The following is a 20,870-nucleotide window of genomic DNA, read 5'->3' on the forward strand; positions in this document are numbered from 1 at the left end:
GTTATGCGGAGCCAAAAAGTAACGGCACACACACATAATGCATAATTCACAATATGTGAGTGTAACGTAAGTATAATAAACCAACCAGTCGTATAAGAGTCAACATTTTTACGAGGCACTAAAATCATTTACACACAAAAATATAAACAAAGTTCGCATTGGGTACACAGACCGCAGTCCAACAAAGTTGAGCAACTGGCAATGCCGCAGAAATTTCGAAGCGGAAATGCAACAAGCTATAAAATTTAAGTTTTTAATGCCAGATCCAATAAGGAATAAAGAAAAGCGAAAGCTCTGCAACATAAAATAAAAACATAAGCTAAGTAATTAAATATTATTTTAGGTAGCGCTAAAACTTAATGTTATCGATAGTATTGATAAGAACTAAACGGGAAAGCTCTGATATCTATATATAAATATAATTATAATCAGTGCTAATAATAGAGTTGTCGATAGTATCGATAGCAATTAAACAGTCTAATTCAGTTTTTTATTTTAAGCAGTTTTTCAAGCTTGAGAAATAATTCAAACGAATTTTAATGTGCCTAAGTATTGAATTATACTTAAAGTTGTTTTTATAAATTAAAAAAAAAACGTATAGAAAGAAAACGCTAGAGAGAATGCAACATGTTTGTTATTTTGTAAAGTAGCGCTGAAAATAAAGCTATCGATACTATCGATTACAAGTAAAGCAGTAACTTTTGCTTTTTATTTGTATGGAAATTAGTTCGCCAAACTCAAAAGCTGCTTTAAACGAATTTTTATTTGATTCTGTTTTTCTAAACTCAAAGAATTTTTTAGTATAAAAAATAAGCCTACCTGGCAGCATTTGTAGTCAGCAGAAAATCTAAGAAACATTTGAAATTGACAGCATCAAACCATAAAGCAAACATAACCAGCAACAACACACACATATATGTATATATATTGTAAAAGTAACAAAAATATTGATTATAATGTCAATGTCGCTTTGGGGAGCTGTGGGGCAAGCAAAACGCGGCAAGGCGCATAAAAATAAAAGAAAAGCAATAAAATTATGCAAAGTCAACAAGAAAAAGGAGGAAAACAACAACAATAACAGCTGTGGTGCCCTGGTACGTGTTGACTGCAACCCTCACTATACACATAAAAAGTGAAAGAGAGCGAGAGAGAGAGAGAGAGCGAGCGAGAGTGCAAAACAAATGTTTGGTAGTAAAAATGTCACACATGGCATTTTGCATGTGGCAAATGCAAAAAGTAAAAAGAAAGTCGAGCCAAATGTGCGTGCTCGAGCCTAATGATGCCGATAGCGTAAGAGAGAGAGAGAGAGAGCGAGATAGCGTTAGCTGACGGGCAGTTTTACGTTAAACATGCGCCAAAGTCATATGAATTTTATTACAAATGAAAAGGTTGCCAAGGCGCAAAGGAAAAACACTCTAACGTATGATAAATGAAGGCGCTTGGCTTATTGAAGGGTTAACAACAACAAGAGCAACGAGTCGTTGCTGCTTCCTTAAAGCCAAGATTTAGAGTGTGAGTATAACTTGGCCTAAAGCCAACTTATTAGCATTGCCTGCAATAAAGCCGCGGGGTGAGGGCAAAATATGCAAATAATAAAAACAAAAAGCAGCGCAAATGATGCCATAGCAGGGCTCATAGCTTTGCTTTATGAGCCTTACGTGACCAAAAACTCTTTACCTATATTTTAACAATGTTATTCGCTATGATTTTCCTAATAAACTGCAGCTGCTAAAATTTTCACTTTACCCCACATAGGAGAAAGTGCCTGGGTGTATGTGTGTGTGTTGAAATGACAATGTGTATATGCATGTGTGTGTGTGTGTTCAACATGAAAAGTCCATATTCCATGCGTGAATTTTGATGGATGTCTTTTAATGAAAATATGTGACTAGCTCGCTCTTCCCATGCTCTCTGTCTCTTTCTTTTGGTCGCGTATGTGTTTGGCATAAATTTTTGACAGTTGAGTTATTTTCGACACACGCTCTCCCTCACACACACACACATACACACGTAGAAATGTAAGTTTCGCTTGCCTAAATGTAGGCTACACATAAATTTTGCTTTTGATGTTGCCTTCATATAATTGCAGCAATTTAAGCCTTAGTCTAAGGCAACTAAATTGCTTGCTTGGTTTAGTTTAAGCGTTTATTGAGGCTTTCTTAGAACATATAAAATAGTAGATAGCGAATATAATTATTATGTTCCAGCAAACGATTATATAAGTTAGTCAAACTACTATTCTAATCTAATTTCTAAACGGCCAAAGCTTAAGTAAAAAGTACAAAAAATTTATTCAAAGCTTTATATGGTATAATTTATATTACTTTTATTATTTTATTTTGTATTATTAATATTTTTTGTGCAAATACTTTATTCAACGCTTAATGTGGTAAAATGTATATATTTTTTATCATTGTTATTAATATTATATATATATATATTTTATTATGTGCATAAAAAATCATTTTTGGAATTTATTTACTGTTTTATTATCAAAAAATGTTTTAAGACCTTTGCTAATGCAACTAAATACAAAAGTTGTCTAATTTAAGTTATCTTATAAAAAGTATTTCTATATTCTTAGATGGCTAAATAGGAATATTTTTATTTATTTAAATTTTATTTTATGCTAAACATAAGAACTAAATATTATATTTTATTTGAAATTATAAAAATATAAATGTTTTTAATTTTTTAATGCTCTTAATTAGCTTACTTAAAAATAAATGTACGAAAATATGAACTATTTACATTTAATTTAAAACTTAATATAGTATAATTATTATATACTATTTTAAATCCTAGAAAATATTTTGTTTAGTGCTTTTACTACACCTTAATAACAAAATAATACGAAATTCTTTTTTACTCTCCACATTTGCTTTACAAATTTAATATAATTTTAATTATTATATCTTTATTTTTGTCAGCCTATGACAAAAGAAAGTTTTTTTTCTGAGCTTCATCATTTACAAAAGTCTTCGTAGTAACTTATTTGTGAGTTCGCCTCGTAAGCTCTCTGCCCAAATCTAACTAAAAGTCGCACAAATCTTGAGCTAAACTAAATTCGATATTAGCTCTGGAGCAAATCATAAAATAACTTGTGTTATTGCTCGATTGCAACAATAATCGTGCATTGAACTTGGTTTGGCAGCATTCAAGCGTCACTGATTAATAAAGTTAAATGACTTATAAGTCCATTAAGCAAAACTTCTTCATTCTAGCGTAAAGCCAACACAGTCAAAGCCAAAGCCAAAGAAATTAGCGAACGTAAAGTCCGACAAAAGAGCAGAAAAGTCTGCAGCTGATGGAACAGAGAACATTGGAAACAGTTGCGGGCAAATTCGAACAGCTTAGCTTTAGCCATTGCCATAAGCAGTCAGAAAATCAATTGACCCATTTGGTTTATGTACTGGAAATAAGCAAAAGGAATAAAGGAGAAAAAAAGAATATTATAGACATTTGACTGCTTTGAAGCGATTTTTGGCATTGTTTTCACATTATATTGACAGCGCATCAAAATCGCAAACGCATTTTCAATTGTTCTTCAGTGTGAATATTGAAAGCTGCTGCAATTTTACACAAAGGCCACAAGGCAAAACTTTTCCAGAGCCCAAGCCAAGAAGAACGTACAACGTTTTGCAATCAATGGAACTTCGATTGTGGTTAGAGCGGGTGGGTGGGGCGTTGGGGTATCAAAGTTCGCTGCCATCAAAGTCAATGTGAATGCGACCAAATGTCAATGTCGGCTCAAGATAATGTTTCTAGTCTGTCCCACGCGGCGTATGAGCGACGCTGACTGGCAAGTTTTCTAGCTGGCGCTCTCTCTCTCTCTTTCTCTCACAGGCTTTTTTACTTTACTACTTCGCAGCAGTTGATAAACTGCCAAATTGTTGTTTGAATTTGCGGCCATTTGTGGCTTTGCGGGTCGAAGCTTCACAACTCATGTGGACATGTGTGAAAAATGCTTGCCAAGCACTAAAGACGGCCCCATGAAATATTTATGTCCCCATTTGCACAAACAACTGTGATTATTGCTTTGACCTTCGCATCTTTAGCGTAGCTAATAAAACAAGTTTTCGTCATCAAATTAGAAATGCGCTGTAATTAGCATTAATAATATTTCAGTTGAAGCCGTTGAGAAAACTTAATCAGAACGAGCTCTTAGCAAAATCATTCATAAAATTGAAAATATATTGCTGCTTACAATATTTATAACTTCAATTGAACTTGTCAATCTTTAAAAAAAAAAGAAAGGGCAATCCGTAAATTTGATCGCCTTTCCATTTATTAAAATTTCTAAATAACTTTTGCTGCATTTACTTAAAATTTTTAAAGAAAGTCTCTTGTTTTTATTCGAAAAAAGTTCTGTTAGTGATTTATATTTAATATTTTAAAATATAAATAATATTATTGGAACTACTCTACTTGCCTTTACATTTATATTTATTTATTTTATAGCAACTTATTTAAATAAACAAAATAATTAAATAATGATTGAAAGATTTTCTGCTTTAGCATTAAATTGGGGGTAATAAAAATTTATTCAACTTCAGAAAAATTGCTTACTGTGAATATTAAAAATATATAAAAGAAGCTTTTTTAAAAATTAATATAATAATTAAATTAAATATATATGAAAATGATGCATTAAGAGTTTAAAACATTGCCTAAAATTAATACAATTAAAAAAAATGTAACAACTTTTTGTTATTGAGTTAAACAAAGTGATTTATTGTTATTTTAATATATACATCGAGTATGTTAAGTAAATAAATAGTTAATAGCGCTAGGCCTTGTTGTAAATTTTTCAAGATATAGTATCAAGCAGCAGCTTTGTGGCACAACTACCGGGCATTGTGCCCACTGCCAACGGCCTAAAACCTAATTGCCGCATTGACGCTGCTGCATTTTTGCTTTGGCTTAAGTTGGTTTAGAAAGTGTTGCCCTAGGCCAAAATTTTGTTGGCCTACAACACAAGAGACACGCACACATACAACACGGACACACCTGTTCCCCCAAGCCACCCTCCCTTTTAGATAGCTACGTTGGGTGGGTGGGGCAACAGCTGCGCACAGTTTTTGGGGCTTGTCTGCGGCTGTCGCTCACTTAATCGCTGCCGGTCCGCTCCGTTCCGTCCGTCCGTCCGTCTGTCTGTGTGTTTGTGGCATTGATTTTCGCTTTTAGTCTACTTTTAGGCGCTTGGGCCAGCATATTTGGGGCAGACACTGATTACCACAGTGACTGCCAAATGTACAACAACGCCAGGCAGCCAATTGTTGTTAACGCGTTTTCCATTTTATTGCATTAATGTTTGATTTGGTTTTGCTTTCGACTCAAACCCGAATGCCTAACGCGTTTGAATTGATTGCTCCTCTGTCTATCCATAGTTGCTTCAATTTTGTTTGCCATTTCGCCTCTTACACACACACACACACAGCCTTAATGTGTTAATGTGCTTTTTATGTTACAAATGAGTCAATTTTTATGATTTAATGTTACGGGCCGCACATTCCATAGCAATTTTTGATAACGGTCTGGCATTTTTCTTACATTGATTACACCCCCCCCTAACTCCCACTCAAGCACATAAATTTCGCTTGCTTATTGAATTATTTATAACATTTTATTGAATTCCTTCAGTGCCACACACACACAACATCGAAATTTAACCCAAAACTTTGGCATTGATTTGGGTTTAGCTGTTTCTATTAAAAAATTTATTAGCCTAGCCTAGCCTGCAATACAATTTTTTTAGATTAAACTTGCACTGCAAGATTAGGCAGCTTAATTGTTAATAGAAATTATAGTTTTACTACTATAAAATACTAATTTTAAAACAATAGTTAGAGCAATATCAAGTGAGTTTCAAATCTGAGCTTAGTTAAATGCTAATGCGGCTGCTGTCGGCATTTTCTAAATTGTTATTTTTGACTCTATTAAGTAAACTTCCGTTGAATTACGCTGCAAACTCTTTAAATACCTCAGAAGCAATTGACTTAACCTTGATAAGCAGCACTTTCTAACTACTAAACAAAAGTTACACAGACAGAAACAATGCGACAACTTTTATAGAATTTCTAGCAAAATACTTTTTGATAAATAAATTGTTTAAATTCTTGTAGAAGATTTATAATAACTTAATATTGAAATAGACAGTAAAAGGTAAATGAAAATGGTTAGTAATTAAGTAATTCTGTTTAAAAAGAAAAAATTTTAATAAGTTTTATGTTAAATTCAATTTATTTATTAATATTTTTAAGATATTCATATTGGGTAAAACCAAATCAGTGGTCACGTTAATTAATTCATTTTTGTAAAATTCTATAAATGGAGTTTGATTACATTGGAAAATTTTTATTAATTTTTTTTTATATATAGTGTTTTAACTGGTTAATGCTTAGAGTAAATATATTAAAAAAACTAACTAAATGCATATAAAGAAAGGACTAAATTTTACTAATATCCTAAATCTATATTTTATAATAAAATTATAATAAATTCTAACAAAATTATGCTAAAGGCGTATATGAAATCAAGCTGAATTTATATATTTTAATTCTATATTTAATATAAAATTATTAAAAAAAATGATATGATTTTTTTAATTAAAAAAAATTACTAAATTCATTTAAGAATCAAGCTTAAATTTATTATATTTTAAATCTATATTTATATGAAAAATTTAAATTATTTATAAAGAGCAAGCCATGTGATATGATTTTCTTTCTGTGTAAGTAGAATACCTACGCGTCTTTCAGCCTAGCCATCGGCCTGTGTTTTAACTCAACTGCCACACTCAGCGTATTTAACAAAAAGAAAAACTTGCTACAGCTGCCCAAATAGTCGCCTAGCCCAACTCTCTTCTAACTCTAACAGTGGAAAATGTCACTCTTGATTAAACAAAAATAGACAAGAAGCTGTAACTGTGTTGTGTTGCTATTTCTCTATTGCTGTAGCTAGTTGCAGTTGTCGCAGTGAAAACGTCTTGAGCAAATAGCAGACCAAGCTGATAGGCTAAGCAAATAGACACAAGTTGGCCTCCTGCTCCTCCTCGATTGAGTTGTGCCGGGTCGACGCTGCGGTTCGCATTGTTGTCGCTTACACATGCGCAGTCTTCAAGCCAAGTTATTGTTGTTGTTGTTTTTCTTTATTGTTGTTGTTTGCCTTTCAATTACCGCGCTGTGTATTTAAATTTTGTGAGTGGCATTGCCAGTGCTCCGAGCTGTGGAGCTGCTGAGCTGCTGAGCTGGCTGCCACTTCTCGTTACGCATGCGCGCCGCACAATTAGCTGCCTCACCAGCGTCTCAATTGTGTTGACCTGTTGACTTAGCTGGGTTTGGCTTGGGGCTTGCCACTTTGCAATTTGTTGTGCAAACTTTGATGGTGAAAGAGTTGAAGTTGATAAGCTAAGTGCAACAAACAGCGGCAAATATTCGATTTAAATGTTTTACACAATTTCGCAGAATTGATTAAATGAGCTGTTTGTCAATTTCATTTATTGCTAATTTAAATTGTCAGAAAATGCTGCAATTAAGTGCTTAAACGTTTCAATTAAATTGTTGATGAAATCAATAAAATTTTATTTGTTGCTGATTTCAATTGAATATTGGATTTTAATATATTTTTGATAAATAAATATAAGGCAAATACTTTTATCTGTTTGGGAATTTATATTTTTAATAAACAAATATAAAACAAATACAAAATAAATAATAAAAATAAAAAATTAAATAATCTAATTTATATTGTCTAGTCTAGCAATTTTTGAATTGTTTTCATATTTAAAATCTTTTATATTATCTTCTAAACAAGCTTAGCAGCTTTACAATATTTGAGAAATTTTCTTTATTTTATATAAGTTTATTTATTAATTTTAAATGCAAACGAATTATTAGCTGAACTACTGCATACTAAATGTAAACCATAGAATTAAATTTCTAGGCTACAATTAAAAAATAAATAAATTTATTAAGTTTTTTTTTTTCAATATAAATTTTTACAAAATTATTATAAACACTACAAAGTGAGTTATTTTTTTTTTACTTTTTTCTATAATAAACTTATTATTTTAGCTCTATAGACAACTGTTAATATTTTAATAACTTATACTATAACTTGTCGTAAAACTTAAACGATATGCATAAGATTATTATTTGTTCAAAATTTTTAAGATCACTAACTAAACTAGCACAAAGCTTAAAGCGCACGTCCGACTCAAGCACTTAAGTGGGCGTGGGAGCAAAAACAGTAAAATAAAATATGACTTTGTCACCAGTTATTGCCGTCAGACAATAATGACTGAGGAAAGCAGCAGCAGCAGCAGCCACAACAAATATGAGGAGAGACCGCAACGCAGCCAAATGAAAAGCTAAAGCCGACTTGCAACAAGCAGCTGTAAAAGAAAGCAAAGATGCAAGGAAAAAAAAGAGGTACGAGCCACAAGCCAAGTAAATGGAAAATGACATGCAGCGTGAAGGGAAAAAAAAAGGAAAAGGCGGCGACGAGTGTGACGAAAAATTTACTTGCGTTGCGTATTGCTAAAAGGCCGCAGAAATATGAAAAGCAGACAATACAAATGTCGACAACACTTTACAAAACAGACAAGGCAAAGTGACAGAGAAAGCAGCAAGAGAGTGTGTGAGAGAGAGAGAGAGAGAAAAGAGTTTTTGCATTTTGTGTGCCATTGTGTCAAGTGGAAATTGCAGTGGCGAGAAGGAAAAACCTAGAAAAAGGGCAAACATGCTGTAACGGCAAAGATGACAATAAAAATGGCGACTAGGGCTTAAGCAACAGCATCAACCTTAAAGTTCAATGTAGGAAGCGAAAAGCAAAATGGCGACGTCAGCAGCAGCAGCAGCAGCGCAGCGACCATTAGCGCCAACGTTAAGAAATCGATAAAAGGCGCAGCCATATGTATATAGCCTTTGTCTCTGCTGTGCTGCTTCTTCTTCTGCTTTGTTGTTATTATGCTGCTGCCTGCTGGGCTGTTGTCCATGCGTCTCATGTGTGCAATTTGCGCCTTTTGCAAGGGTTCAAATCCCCGACCCCCCCACTCAGTCGCGCTGCTGTCTGCAGCTGCAGCTCTTCAGTTTGCTTTGCTGTTCTTACTGTAATCATAAAAGCATAACACAAAAGCTATTATGCATTGTATAAAGGCCAAAGCAAGTCTCTAATGTGTGCGAGAGTGAGAGAGAGTGTGAGTGAGCGAGAGCGAGCGAGTGTGTAAGCCAAATGAAAGTGTTACCTTTAGCACTTGCCTTGTGTTTTAGTAGATTTTTTTTTAAACCTAGTACTTAATGCTTTTGGCATTAGCACAAGTTTCGATTTGGTGGCTGTTCACTATAAACAGCTGATAATGCTAAGTGCAACGTTTTGTGGCGCAGTCTAAACTTTTTAAAAGCTTTGAATAGCCTTTAGAACTTAAAACTTTAGTAACAGTTTTTAGAGCAATGCAAAATAATTTTATATTTATATTTGCGTTTAATAAATTTAAGTAGCTTGATTAAATTTTTAATAGTAAAAAACTTCAATATCAGATTTACTAATTTTTTTATTAATTATTTTATACAGCTAGGACTATTAATTAAAATTAACATCTAGCTTATGTTTTATATAGCGACTGGGGCCTTTGACTATGTTGTTAAGTGTTACTTAGTTTTGCTAAATACTATTATGCTTAATTATAACAAATGTTTTATAGTTTTGTTATTTTTTTTTTTGTTATTTTTTTGCTTTTATAAAAAACTTTACTGTACTAACTTAAATTACTTTGAATGCTGCAACATTTAAATTGATTAAATTTGCAGCAAAATATAATTTACTACATATAATAGACTAGCCCATTGACTAGTTACAATGCATTGCTCAATAAAATTGACATCATTACATATTTAAATCTTAGGCATAGGAGCCTAAAACTAATTTGCATAAGTTTTTATAGAGCTGTTCCAATTGGCTACGCATACAGTCGAGAAAAAAGGCAACCCTTTTATGCTAGGAGACTAAAGTGCCTCTAGGCTATGGCTGCTATACTCGAGTGCTTGTAACTTTTATTTATTTGCATATGCAAAAGAAAGTGAGAGAGTGTGTGCGTATTTTTTAATAAGCTTGCTGTGATTTCTATTTTTGGGGCTAAAGCTTGATGCTACAGTTTCAGTTTATAGCGCAAAAAGTTAAGCTGATTTGCGTTGGTTGCGTTGCTTGGCCAACTTAACTTTTGCTATTGTTGTGAGGCAGAACTTAAGCGGCTTACAGCTGCCTCACATATGTTCGAGCGCCCAAGCTGCTAGCAGCCTAATAATAGGCTAACAAATAATGAAAAGGGTTGTCTTCCTCTTCTTCTGCTGCCAGGTGACTGCCAGCAATTTGATTTGCGCTCAAGTCTTACATATTTACTTTTCATTTCATTTCCAATTCAAGTCGAGCTTGCGTCGCTTTTAATAGCACTTGATGCAATTAAACTGCCAAGACTCTCGCTGCTAGCTACTAAAAATTATTTTTTACGATTGTCATAAAGACGTCGGCGTTACTCAGCGTAACCCCCTTGCCTACCCCTTTAGCCTACGTGCCTGCTGGCATAACAATGGCAGACTTCTTTGTTTCTATAGCTGACAGCTTCAGCTTCTCCTACAGTTTTTAATTAAATTCTTTTTTCTTTTTTTTTTCTGCACACACATATATTTCCTTTTTTTTTTTGTTGTTGCGCGTTTTACCAAAATATTTTGCTTAGCTGTGGGGGCAGCTGCCAAGCCTTTAACAAATTCATTTTTAGCCTCAAAATGAGCGCCAGCTGTCTTTAATTGCGTCTTGCCACGTGCTTATATATTACAAAAAAATTAAATGTAGCAGCTAAAAACATTGACATGCCATTGAGAGCTTCAAAGACAAAGCGGCTGAGATATCCTTACTAAGGCTTAAGGTTGCTCAATTGCCAATTGATTACTTTAAGTCTAACATAAGTACTAACAAATTTATTCAATTTCATAATTGTTAAAATTTTTTACGAAATTAATGCATATATTTTTAACAATTAGAATTCAGGCTTTAACTTTACTTTAACTAAAACTTGATCAAGCTATTTTAAAATTTAGTTATAAGAATCGGTAAAAAAGAAAATTATAAAAATGCTTTAAGTTTAAAATAAATATATGTATATATGTATATAAAAGTTTTGTTTTTTATTATTTACTGTAAAAAATATTTATTATCTCGTTTGCAAATATTTCATGCTTCATAAAATATTTAAAATATTATCAAACTGTTTTAGGTATTTTCTAACAACGTATAAAAATATTATAAAAGTATTTAAAATATTAGTAAAATATATTTAAATAACGCGCAGTCAAATTAAATAATTTTTAATTAGTGTTCTATGTTAAGTTAGTTTTTATGTATTTAACTATTTTTGATATGTGAGTTTAAAGCACATAACACTCAGCTTTAGTCGTTATTAATCTAACTAATTTGCTTAAATTGCATATAATTAATTGGCATACGCTTATTAATTGTAATTGCAACCTTAAGCTTTTCAATAACTTGTGCTCACAAATGTCAAAACTAAATTAAAGTGGAAATTTATTTGCCCGGACATTTGGCAATATTTATGATTAACATATGCACACTTATTGCCTGGCTCTGGCTCTGGTTGCAATACATTCCCAGCCACATGATATGTGCCACATGATGCCTTGCAACAACAACAACAACAACAACAAGCAGCATATATATTTTCGTAATTATCTAAATAAATGTGTGTAAGGCCACAAGCACACAAGTGAAAGCGTCATGAATTTATATTAAAAACGAGCAGAACTTTGCCACCTACTAACGCATAGAGTTACGTGCTTGTGTGTGTGTGTCAAATAGGGTGGGTCAAGCTTTTAGCTAGAATACAATAGAATACTACAATATGAATAAAATTCATAGTAATTAATTCAGAATAAAATTCATAGTAATTAATTCAGCAGTAATAGTTGAGCAAACTTGAAAATCTCATGATATGTGAAAAAACTAAAACTTAAAAATAAAGGCAAACTTCATAGTAATTAATTCAGCAGTAGTAGTTGAACAAATTTGAGTCACATTATATTTGAAAAAAAAAAAAAAAATAAATAATAAAACTTAAAAATAATTTGATTTTAATTTGCGTGTAGTCAGAGCTCATTCAGAATATTATTGTTAACTCAGATTTCCAATTCTGTAATAGGAAGTCAATTTAATCAAAATGTACAATTCTAAAATATATGAATAAAACTCTATAATTTAGACAAGCTTAGTAAACAAGGCATTTGAAAATTATATTTCAAAAAAATTATTGCTATAAAGAAAAATAAAATAGAACGTAATATTTTAAAAATAAATTTGATTAATTTTATAGAAATATTAGATGATCATTATTTGCGTAAAACTAAATATTTTTGTTTATTTATTTAATGCCAACTATGAACAGTCGACGATAAAAGAAAAGGATTACAAAAAATATGTTTATAGTTAAATTTTTAAATTTGTTAAGCTTATAGATTGGGAGTGTTAAACATAAGTGTTATCTATGAACTTTTTTATTTTCGCTGTGCAACTAAAATTATTAAGCTGTAATTAGTTTATTTAGTTTATATGTTTACAATAAGTGACTGAGTTTTTGCTTCAAAAAATAAAATAATTATTATTTTATTTATGTTTTTAAATTGTTTAGAGTCAAGTTACATTTTAGAGCTTTAGTTGCTTTAGTAAATATGTTATGAATTTGTTTTTCAATTACAATTTTGTTGACACACCCTAGTGTAAAATGCTATATGTATATATATAAGCATAAAGTGTATATGCGTATGCAACTCTAATTTCAGGCTATGCCTGGCATGCTAGCGAGCATAAAGTAATACAAGACCTAGTTACACACTCTGACTAAGTGTGTGTGTGTGAAAATGCAACATTACGGCCACTTAGTTGTGTTGGGGTTTTTGTGGCCTGGCCTGTATGTGTGTGTGTGTGGCTGCAGTTATGCGATATGCTGCTGCAGCCTTTTTATGGCATTTTTTAGTAGCTTTTTCGCCTAAATAAAGGCAAAGGGCTAGGTGCCATTTCCTGCTGCTGACCATAACGCGCCAAACTATGTGCAACAGCAGCAACAATAACAACAACAACTACACGTATGTGCCTGTGTGTGTGAGCGCCTCGAAAGTATGCAACAATTTGCTATAAAACGAAACCTCAGCTTACACGTTCTCATAGCCGAAAAAATACTTTTGGCTCTCAACGTTCGAAATTTTCGCACGGCATATTTGCCAACTGGCTTACGCCGTTGCATACTTTTATGCGCAAAAATACCCAAAGACGTTGCCCTGGCTGCCAGCAGCAGCAAATATAAGTTTGCAAATATCCAGCAAGAGCTCGTTAGCCGTAAATGAGATGGCCCGAAAAACGAAGCTAATTAAAGGGCTCACTGGACTGCATTTCTCGTTTTGGCGAAAATGATGAGCAGCTGCCGGCTCACCTTTAAAACAGCTCAAGTCCCAGTTCCCAGTTCCCCGTAGCTGTATATGCATTATATAAACGCAGTCAAGGCGGCCTAGGCTTTTAGCCACCCATCAACACAAAAGCAAAGAATAAGGAGAACTCTCAAGGCTTTTTGCGCGGAGCATTCGCATTCGCTCTCTCTCTCTCTCTCTCTCGCTGAGCTATGAGCCCATTATTTGCCCAATTTAAATGCGCAGTGAGCAAAACATTTGCAGCCTTGTCATGCAAATGATGCTAAAGTGCCATCCCAGGTGACCCATATGTTAACGGTAATAAACAGCTGTGTCTGTGTGTGTATATAACTGTGTGTGTGCAGTCATACAAGACAAGATAAGCAAACGAAATATGCATAACGAATTGAAGAGACTCTAGACAGAGCTCGAGATTTACGAGGAGTATTTCAAAAAATTTTATATTAGATTACAACTTTAAGCAGTCTTAAAACATTTAACTGCATATAATTCATTAGCTATAAAACATAATTTTAAAATTAATTAGAACTTTTTATTATTTTATTTTTAAAATATTTATATTATAATGCAAAAAAAGAGAATGCTTATACAAAAGCGTAAAGTGATTGGAATAATATACATTTAAATTTAAATAAATTAATAATCGCTGCGTATTAATGCAAAATTTATTTATTTTTTACGATTACGCCTAATTAAAAACAATTTAAAAAATCTTTTATTTATATATAAAAAAAAGAGATGCTTATACAATGGCATAAAGTGATTGGAATATTATATATAAAATTTAATTAAATTAAAAATTGCTGCTAATTAATGTAAATTTATTTATTTTTAACGGTTACAACTAAAAAAAAACAAAACAATTTAAAATTAACAGCATAATTTAAAAAATATTAAAATGTAAACCTTTCATTATTTTCGATTATTTTCTATTTTTAACTTTATTAAATAAATTCAAATAATTTATTAAATTAATTAATTGATAAATATAAAATTCTTTAGAATTTAAACTATTAAATTTTCATGCGAATATGCAAAGTTGTACAGGCTCTAGGTATTAACTCAATCGTTTAAATATTTTATGCCGATTGAGTGAGAGCATGTGAAAGTCAAACCGAATTATAGATGCAAAAGCAAAAGTCATGGCTAGAGCCATTAAAGAAAAAATATGTATGTATTTCTCTATAAGCAAGTAGCACAAAATAAAATATAGAAGACGACGCTGAAGCGCGTCGAGCCGCAGCAGCCACATCTCATTGGATTTATGACAGTAAAATTGATATTAATGTGGAAAACTCAAAGTTGTTGGCCCAGCCGTATGGGAAAGCAAGTGGGTAAACAATATGAAAAGCTTGGCTGGGGCACTTCTTCCTGCTCTGCCTATATTTTGTTTTTGCATATGGCAGGCTGTCCCGGCGTGCTGTAAACCGCGATTAACGTAAATAGCGGAAAAAAATGGCGCACAGCAGTAGCGAGTGGAAAAAAAAAATATGTGGCACAGTTGAAAAAAAATGCACTGGCAGTGAATATGAAACAAAAAAATAGAAAAAAAAACGCCATAGAAGTCAGCGCCATAATGTAGGTCATGGTGTGGATATATGCATATAAGCAGGCTTACTCCAACAAATCCCCGCGCTCTGCCTCTTTTACACTCTTATGCTCTTTAGCTTGTTTCCGTTGTGGCAGCAGCAGCATAGTGTGTTCATATGTGTTTGTGCAACGCTTGCCATGCGGAAAATTTGTTGCAATTTCCATAGAACAAACTGCTCTGATACGTCCACTGTGCGCTTGGAGCAGTTAATTAGCAACTAAAGTTTATATTAAATTGGCGATTAGAGCTGCTGCTGCTGCAGCAGTAGAAAAATATACACATCATATTGCTGATGAGCTGCTCCAGTTGGGGGTCCTTGAGCACAAGCGTATTTATGCGTAATAACTCACTTGAATGCACAAAGATTAAACGACGAACAGACAGCCAGACAAAGTTGAATGAGTTAAGCTGAAAAAAAAGCGTTTAAAGTGCACAAGTGTTTTCCTTTTAAATTTCTATTTTTGTATTTTATTGCGTATACGCAAGCATAAGCGCTTTCAATTATTTTCAATTATTAACTATTTATATAATAAGTTAATTTTACCTTACAATATTATTTGTTGTTGAATAAAAAAGCATATTAAATATTAATTGCATCAAACACTTACATTTAAATTGACTTTCAGACTTTATTTCAAGCTCAAGTTAAAATAAATTTAAATTTCTACTCAAATAATTTATTATTTTCAATCGCATATGCTATTTGTTGCTTAAAAGGCAATTATTAAGTCAATTTCAATTTCATTTTTATTATAAAAAGCAATAAAATATTTAATAAATAAATCATAATCATCAAAAATCAAAAATGAAATAAAATATTTAATAAATCATAATCATGAAAAATCAAAAAGATACTAAAAAAAAAATAACATAAGCAGTTTTTTGTTTTATTTGTAGTAAAATATTAAATTAGTTAGTAAAATAATTTAATATAATGTTAAAATTATTGATAGTAATTAATTAATTTAAATTTAAACTTATGTTATCATAAGTTTCATTTCTTTGTAATTTAAAATGCAAATAGGCTACAAATATTTAATAAGCTGCTGTTAACATTTTCTCATATATTACTCTAGTAAATTTTAAGGCATTTAATATCAAGCTTAAATACGTTAAAGTAGCTTATTTAACTAGTATTTAAATATATATAATTTAAAGTCGAATTACTTATCTCCGTAGCTCAATAAACCAACAAATTTACAAAGTGCTTAAATCACAATGGAGAACGAAGCTTAAATAACAATACTAAACTTTAATACAATAGAAATTTAAGTCTTGTGCTTAAGCAAGGCAACAAAATTTCACATTTTACATACACAAATACACAAATGTGTGTTCATTATTTATTTATTGTTTGTTTGTTGAGCTAAGCTCCCCAACAATCATAATATTAAACCAAAGGCAATAAAAGAGGGAAGAACTGAAAGCTGTCGACCACTCCCCCCCTGTTCCATTCTCAAACGCTTTATGACTTTATTTCATAGAAAACTGTGCAAATTGTTTAAATGACTTTGTATGTGAGTCAATAACTTGCATGATTTACTACAGTTTGGCTCCCCCAATACCCAAGTGCGGTTTAGTTCCAATGCTAGCCCAACTAGAAACTAGATAAAATATGAATATGAACATATAACGTATGCCACACAGCAATTGCCACAGTTTGTATGTTTAAGTGTGCATATCTATAAAGAAATTGTCGCAATGCAGTTGCAGTTTGCAATAACAACAAAAATGAAAACCAAAAAGTTAGCGTTTGAGTTTCGAGTTGAGTTGTGTCGAGTTGAGTTGAGTTGAGTTAAATTTTGCATTTTCCCATGGCCACAAAAATGAAAAAAAAAGAAACTTTTGCAACAAGCGCAGCGTGTGGTTGAATTTTTGCATTTTTTTTTTGCTAGTTTGTTTGTTTGAAGATTGAAAGTGAAAACTGCCAAAAACTGGCGCAGCTGTTGTATGAAAATTATTCATAAATTGAGCGCAAACCGTTGCGCCAAAAATAGTACGCAAAAGTTGAAAAGTCAGTCAAGCCAATGATGATTAAGTATGCAAATTTTCGCCTTGACACATCAAAATGGTATCAAAAACTTTTGATTGAACTCATAAACGAGTGTGTGCAGTTTAGTTTGATTTTATTAACAACTAAAAGTGAGAATGCAAAAGTGTGCAGCTTAACAAGATGAGTTAAGTGTTTGGTAAATGCAGTTAACATTATTAATTTTACTAGCGTTATGAGCAAAGAAAAAATATTTAGTAAATGTATTTTATGTTTCTAAAATTATTTAATTATTTATCTATGCACTTTTTATTGAAAAATTAAATTTTAGTTGCATTTCAAAGTTAATTTAAATTGTTTTTTATCATTGCTTAAATCAAACAATTTCAACAACATTGTTACTGTTAAAAATTTTTTGTATGAGTCAATCAAAAATAATTTAGGATTAATAAGAAAATGTCAGTAAAATAATTATTTTCATTTAATTTTAATAATTTTTCAAAAAACATATTTTTAAGCTCAGTATCCTATAAAATATTTCAAAGCGCAAGCACATCAAATATAAACTGCCGATCTATTAAAAAAATAAAGAAAATATTTCTTAATAATTAATTGTTATCAAATTAAATAAGTAAAGCTTGCTTTGTTATAAAAATGTATTTAAAGTTGCATTATAAATTAATTTAAAGTGTTTATCAGCTTTGTAAAATGCAAATAATTTAAATTTCAAGATTAAGGTACTTAACATATTTATTAAAATTTATTAAATATATTAAAAAATTATTTAAACCCACTCTACTATTAAAATACAATTGTAACTGCATTTGAAAATGAATTTGAATTGCCTTTTAATCAATGTAAAGCTCAAACAATTTAATCAAGCGTTGTTGATTTCGGTTACTTTAGTTACCGTTTGTAAATGTTGTTCATTTTTTTTAACCGTTATATTAAAGTGGGCGCTGCACAAAAGATTTACATACAAGTGCCAATCAGTTTTGCGTTTGCCTTTGGGGCCGTGTGTGTGATTTTTTCACAAATGGTTTTGGTTTTTATTTATTGGCGCTTGTGTGCGCCAACAGGCAGAGTTAACGACATTTAATTACAAACAGCAGTTGCACTTGACACGCAGCTCAATTACATGCGCACAATTGGCGCAAAAAAAAAGTAAAGAGCTGAAACTCATGTAAAATTTAATTAAATAATTAACGCCGATGCAAATGAGCAAATGGTCGAGCAAAAAAAAATTAACAATTTATGTTGCAAGAGCGCTAGCAATATGAAAAAAGAGGTTGAGGCTGACAATTAACAAGCAAGGGGCGTGATCTGTAGCTGAAAAGCAAAAAGTATATTAATTAGTTATTAATATTACAAAGCAATGTAAATGAACATAAAAATTAAATAAAACCAATGACTATTTTAATTGCTTTGGAATTTTGTTATAAATTAAAGAATTATTATAAATTTATTTCAAGTTATTTTAGCTTGATTTTACAGAGTTTAAAGCAAAAGTAAAATAATTTTTATAAATTTATTTGTTGCATTTTAATTGCAGACTCAAAGTGGATAACAATGGAGGAGCTTGGTGTCCCAAGCACATGGTCTCACGTGCTTTGAAGGAATATCTACAAATTGATCTGCTGCAGGTGCATTTGGTCAGTGCGATTCGCACTCAGGGTCGCTTTGGCAAAGGTCAGGGCCAGGAATATACCGAAGCCTATGTGCTGGAGTATTGGCGACCTGGCTTTGAGAAATGGCTGCGCTGGAAGAGCATTCAAGGCAAAGAGGTAAGATTACAACCCAGCAACACACCTACGGACTCACCGCTAGAGATGGGCAAGGGTTCAGACTGGAACGCAAAATAATAATTAATACATTTTTCTGAACCGCTTGAAAAACAAATATGTAGTTCGAAGTTGTAAAGTTATTTTTATAGAATAATTAGTCTGCGAGTAAATCAAATCCACTGTCGAAACAATTTTAGAGTCAACTTAACTCAACGTTTTAAATATAAAAATAAAGCTTACTTAGAGTTGCAGTTCTTGCAATTAGTTTATATTAAACTATTTTCAAACATTTTGATCAATTCAATTAATTATATTCAAATAATTATTATATTCTATTAAATGTCTACCTAGAAAAAAGTGTCATAGAGATGGATAAATTAAACAATGAGGCCATAAACTATTATTATTTTATCCTCAAAGTTAACAATACGAGTTCGTATATAGTTATTATTTATGTTTATTAAAATTAAATCAGTACGACTATATAATTATTTAAACATTTTCTTCTCAAAAAGTCGAACAAGAAGATCCAATAGGATGAAATTTTCAAAGATCCAGCACCCAAGCGATCTGACTAGACACAACTTTTTTTTTATTTTCTTTCTACAGTAAATGTAATGTAATTTTTAATAAATTACTGTACTGTATGACTATATAAAAATTATTCTTATACTTTACGAAACGCTTCAAATTTGTAGTAATTTTTTAAATTCTTTAAATTTGTTGCTTTTACTTTATCAATCGATTTAAACGTTAAAAGTTAGATCTTGATTTTATTATAAAGCACGTGGCCTGGGGATATTTTATTTGAAGCCAAGCCCGCGGGACACGAAGCCCGTTTCCATCTCTATCTGAACACACTTTACCGCTTGCTATCTCTTTCGCACTCAAAGCGCATTCACACATTAATCACGCGCTCGCGATAAGCATCGCCAATAACCTCAAGCCACAAAAGCAACAACAACAAGCAAAAAAAACTTAACTACAGCTCTTTGAGCTGCACAATTTACGTGCGAAAATTATTGTGGACTGCGTAGGTGTCCCCAGCAGAGCGAGCGAGCCCGTTCCATCGATTTATTGTGTGCAATGCCCAAGAAAATCAATTTGAACGCTTTTGTTTTTGCTCACACCTACACTTTGGTCCAGCTACAGCTCCAGCTCCAGCTAGTTGGTTGGCATTAATAACGTTTGTTTTATGTTTCTGTTGCCTTTGCAGATACTTCCCGGCAATATAAACACCTACAGCGAGGTGGAGAATCTGCTGCATCCCAGCATCTTTGCTTCCAAGGTTCGCATCTATCCCTACAGTCAATACGATCGCACCGTCTGCCTGCGCGCCGAGATTGTTGGCTGCGCCTGGGAAGGTAAGTTCGCCTCCAGTTCTCGAGTTCACATTGCCCCAAAGTCATGAATTACAGTGTGAGCGGCTCACACCGCTCACTCACCTCCCCACTAAATCATCAAACCACATCGCGTGCACTTGTCTCATGCCCCTGCAGCTGCTGGCCAAACTTCCAGCTAAGGCATCAGTTAGCCAAACAGTTCGCTTACACTCACACTACGCGGCATATTTATTTTGACAAATAATTGTCAATGCTATGGAAAGAAATAGATTCAATGTACTTTTATTTATGACAGTTAGCTCTAATTGTAAGCTCAAGACAGGTTGGAACTGTTTGATTTTAAGCATAAGTATTTTGACAAACAGCTTATAAGAAATTTTCAAAATAGAATAAGACGTCTCTTAGAAATTTATGTTCAAATTGTTAAAATTTTTTTGTAAACCTCAAAGGTTATAGAAATCGGGCTTGAAAATCAGTACTCTGTGCTGATTACAACAAACTTTATTTCTTAATCACACAGAGGCCTCTTATTTTTATTACTAGTCAATATTTTTTTTTAACTATTAATAATTAACACTAATCCAGACCTGATTGGGGTTTCCCATTATTCTTTCAAAACGAATGTTGGATATATTTTAACACTGGGCAATTTAATAGAGATGCAAGATTGAAAGC

At 32.2% G+C, this 20,870-nt stretch overlaps 1 protein-coding gene across 1 annotated transcript in view; it reads left to right on the forward strand.

Moving 5' to 3' along the window:
- Positions 1-20,870, forward strand: part of LOC117134642 (discoidin domain-containing receptor 2) — an 87,119-nt gene that overhangs the window by 42,161 nt on the left and 24,088 nt on the right. Inside the window, exons 4-5 of the mRNA XM_033294867.1 lie at positions 18,621-18,852; positions 20,069-20,216. Of these exons, the coding sequence (XP_033150758.1) occupies positions 18,621-18,852; positions 20,069-20,216 (380 nt within the window). The remainder of the gene's footprint in view (positions 1-18,620; positions 18,853-20,068; positions 20,217-20,870) is intronic.

Source organism: Drosophila busckii, unplaced genomic scaffold, assembly GCF_011750605.1.
Source record: "Drosophila busckii strain San Diego stock center, stock number 13000-0081.31 unplaced genomic scaffold, ASM1175060v1 hic_scaffold_57, whole genome shotgun sequence".
Classification (NCBI taxonomy): domain Eukaryota; kingdom Metazoa; phylum Arthropoda; class Insecta; order Diptera; family Drosophilidae; genus Drosophila; species Drosophila busckii.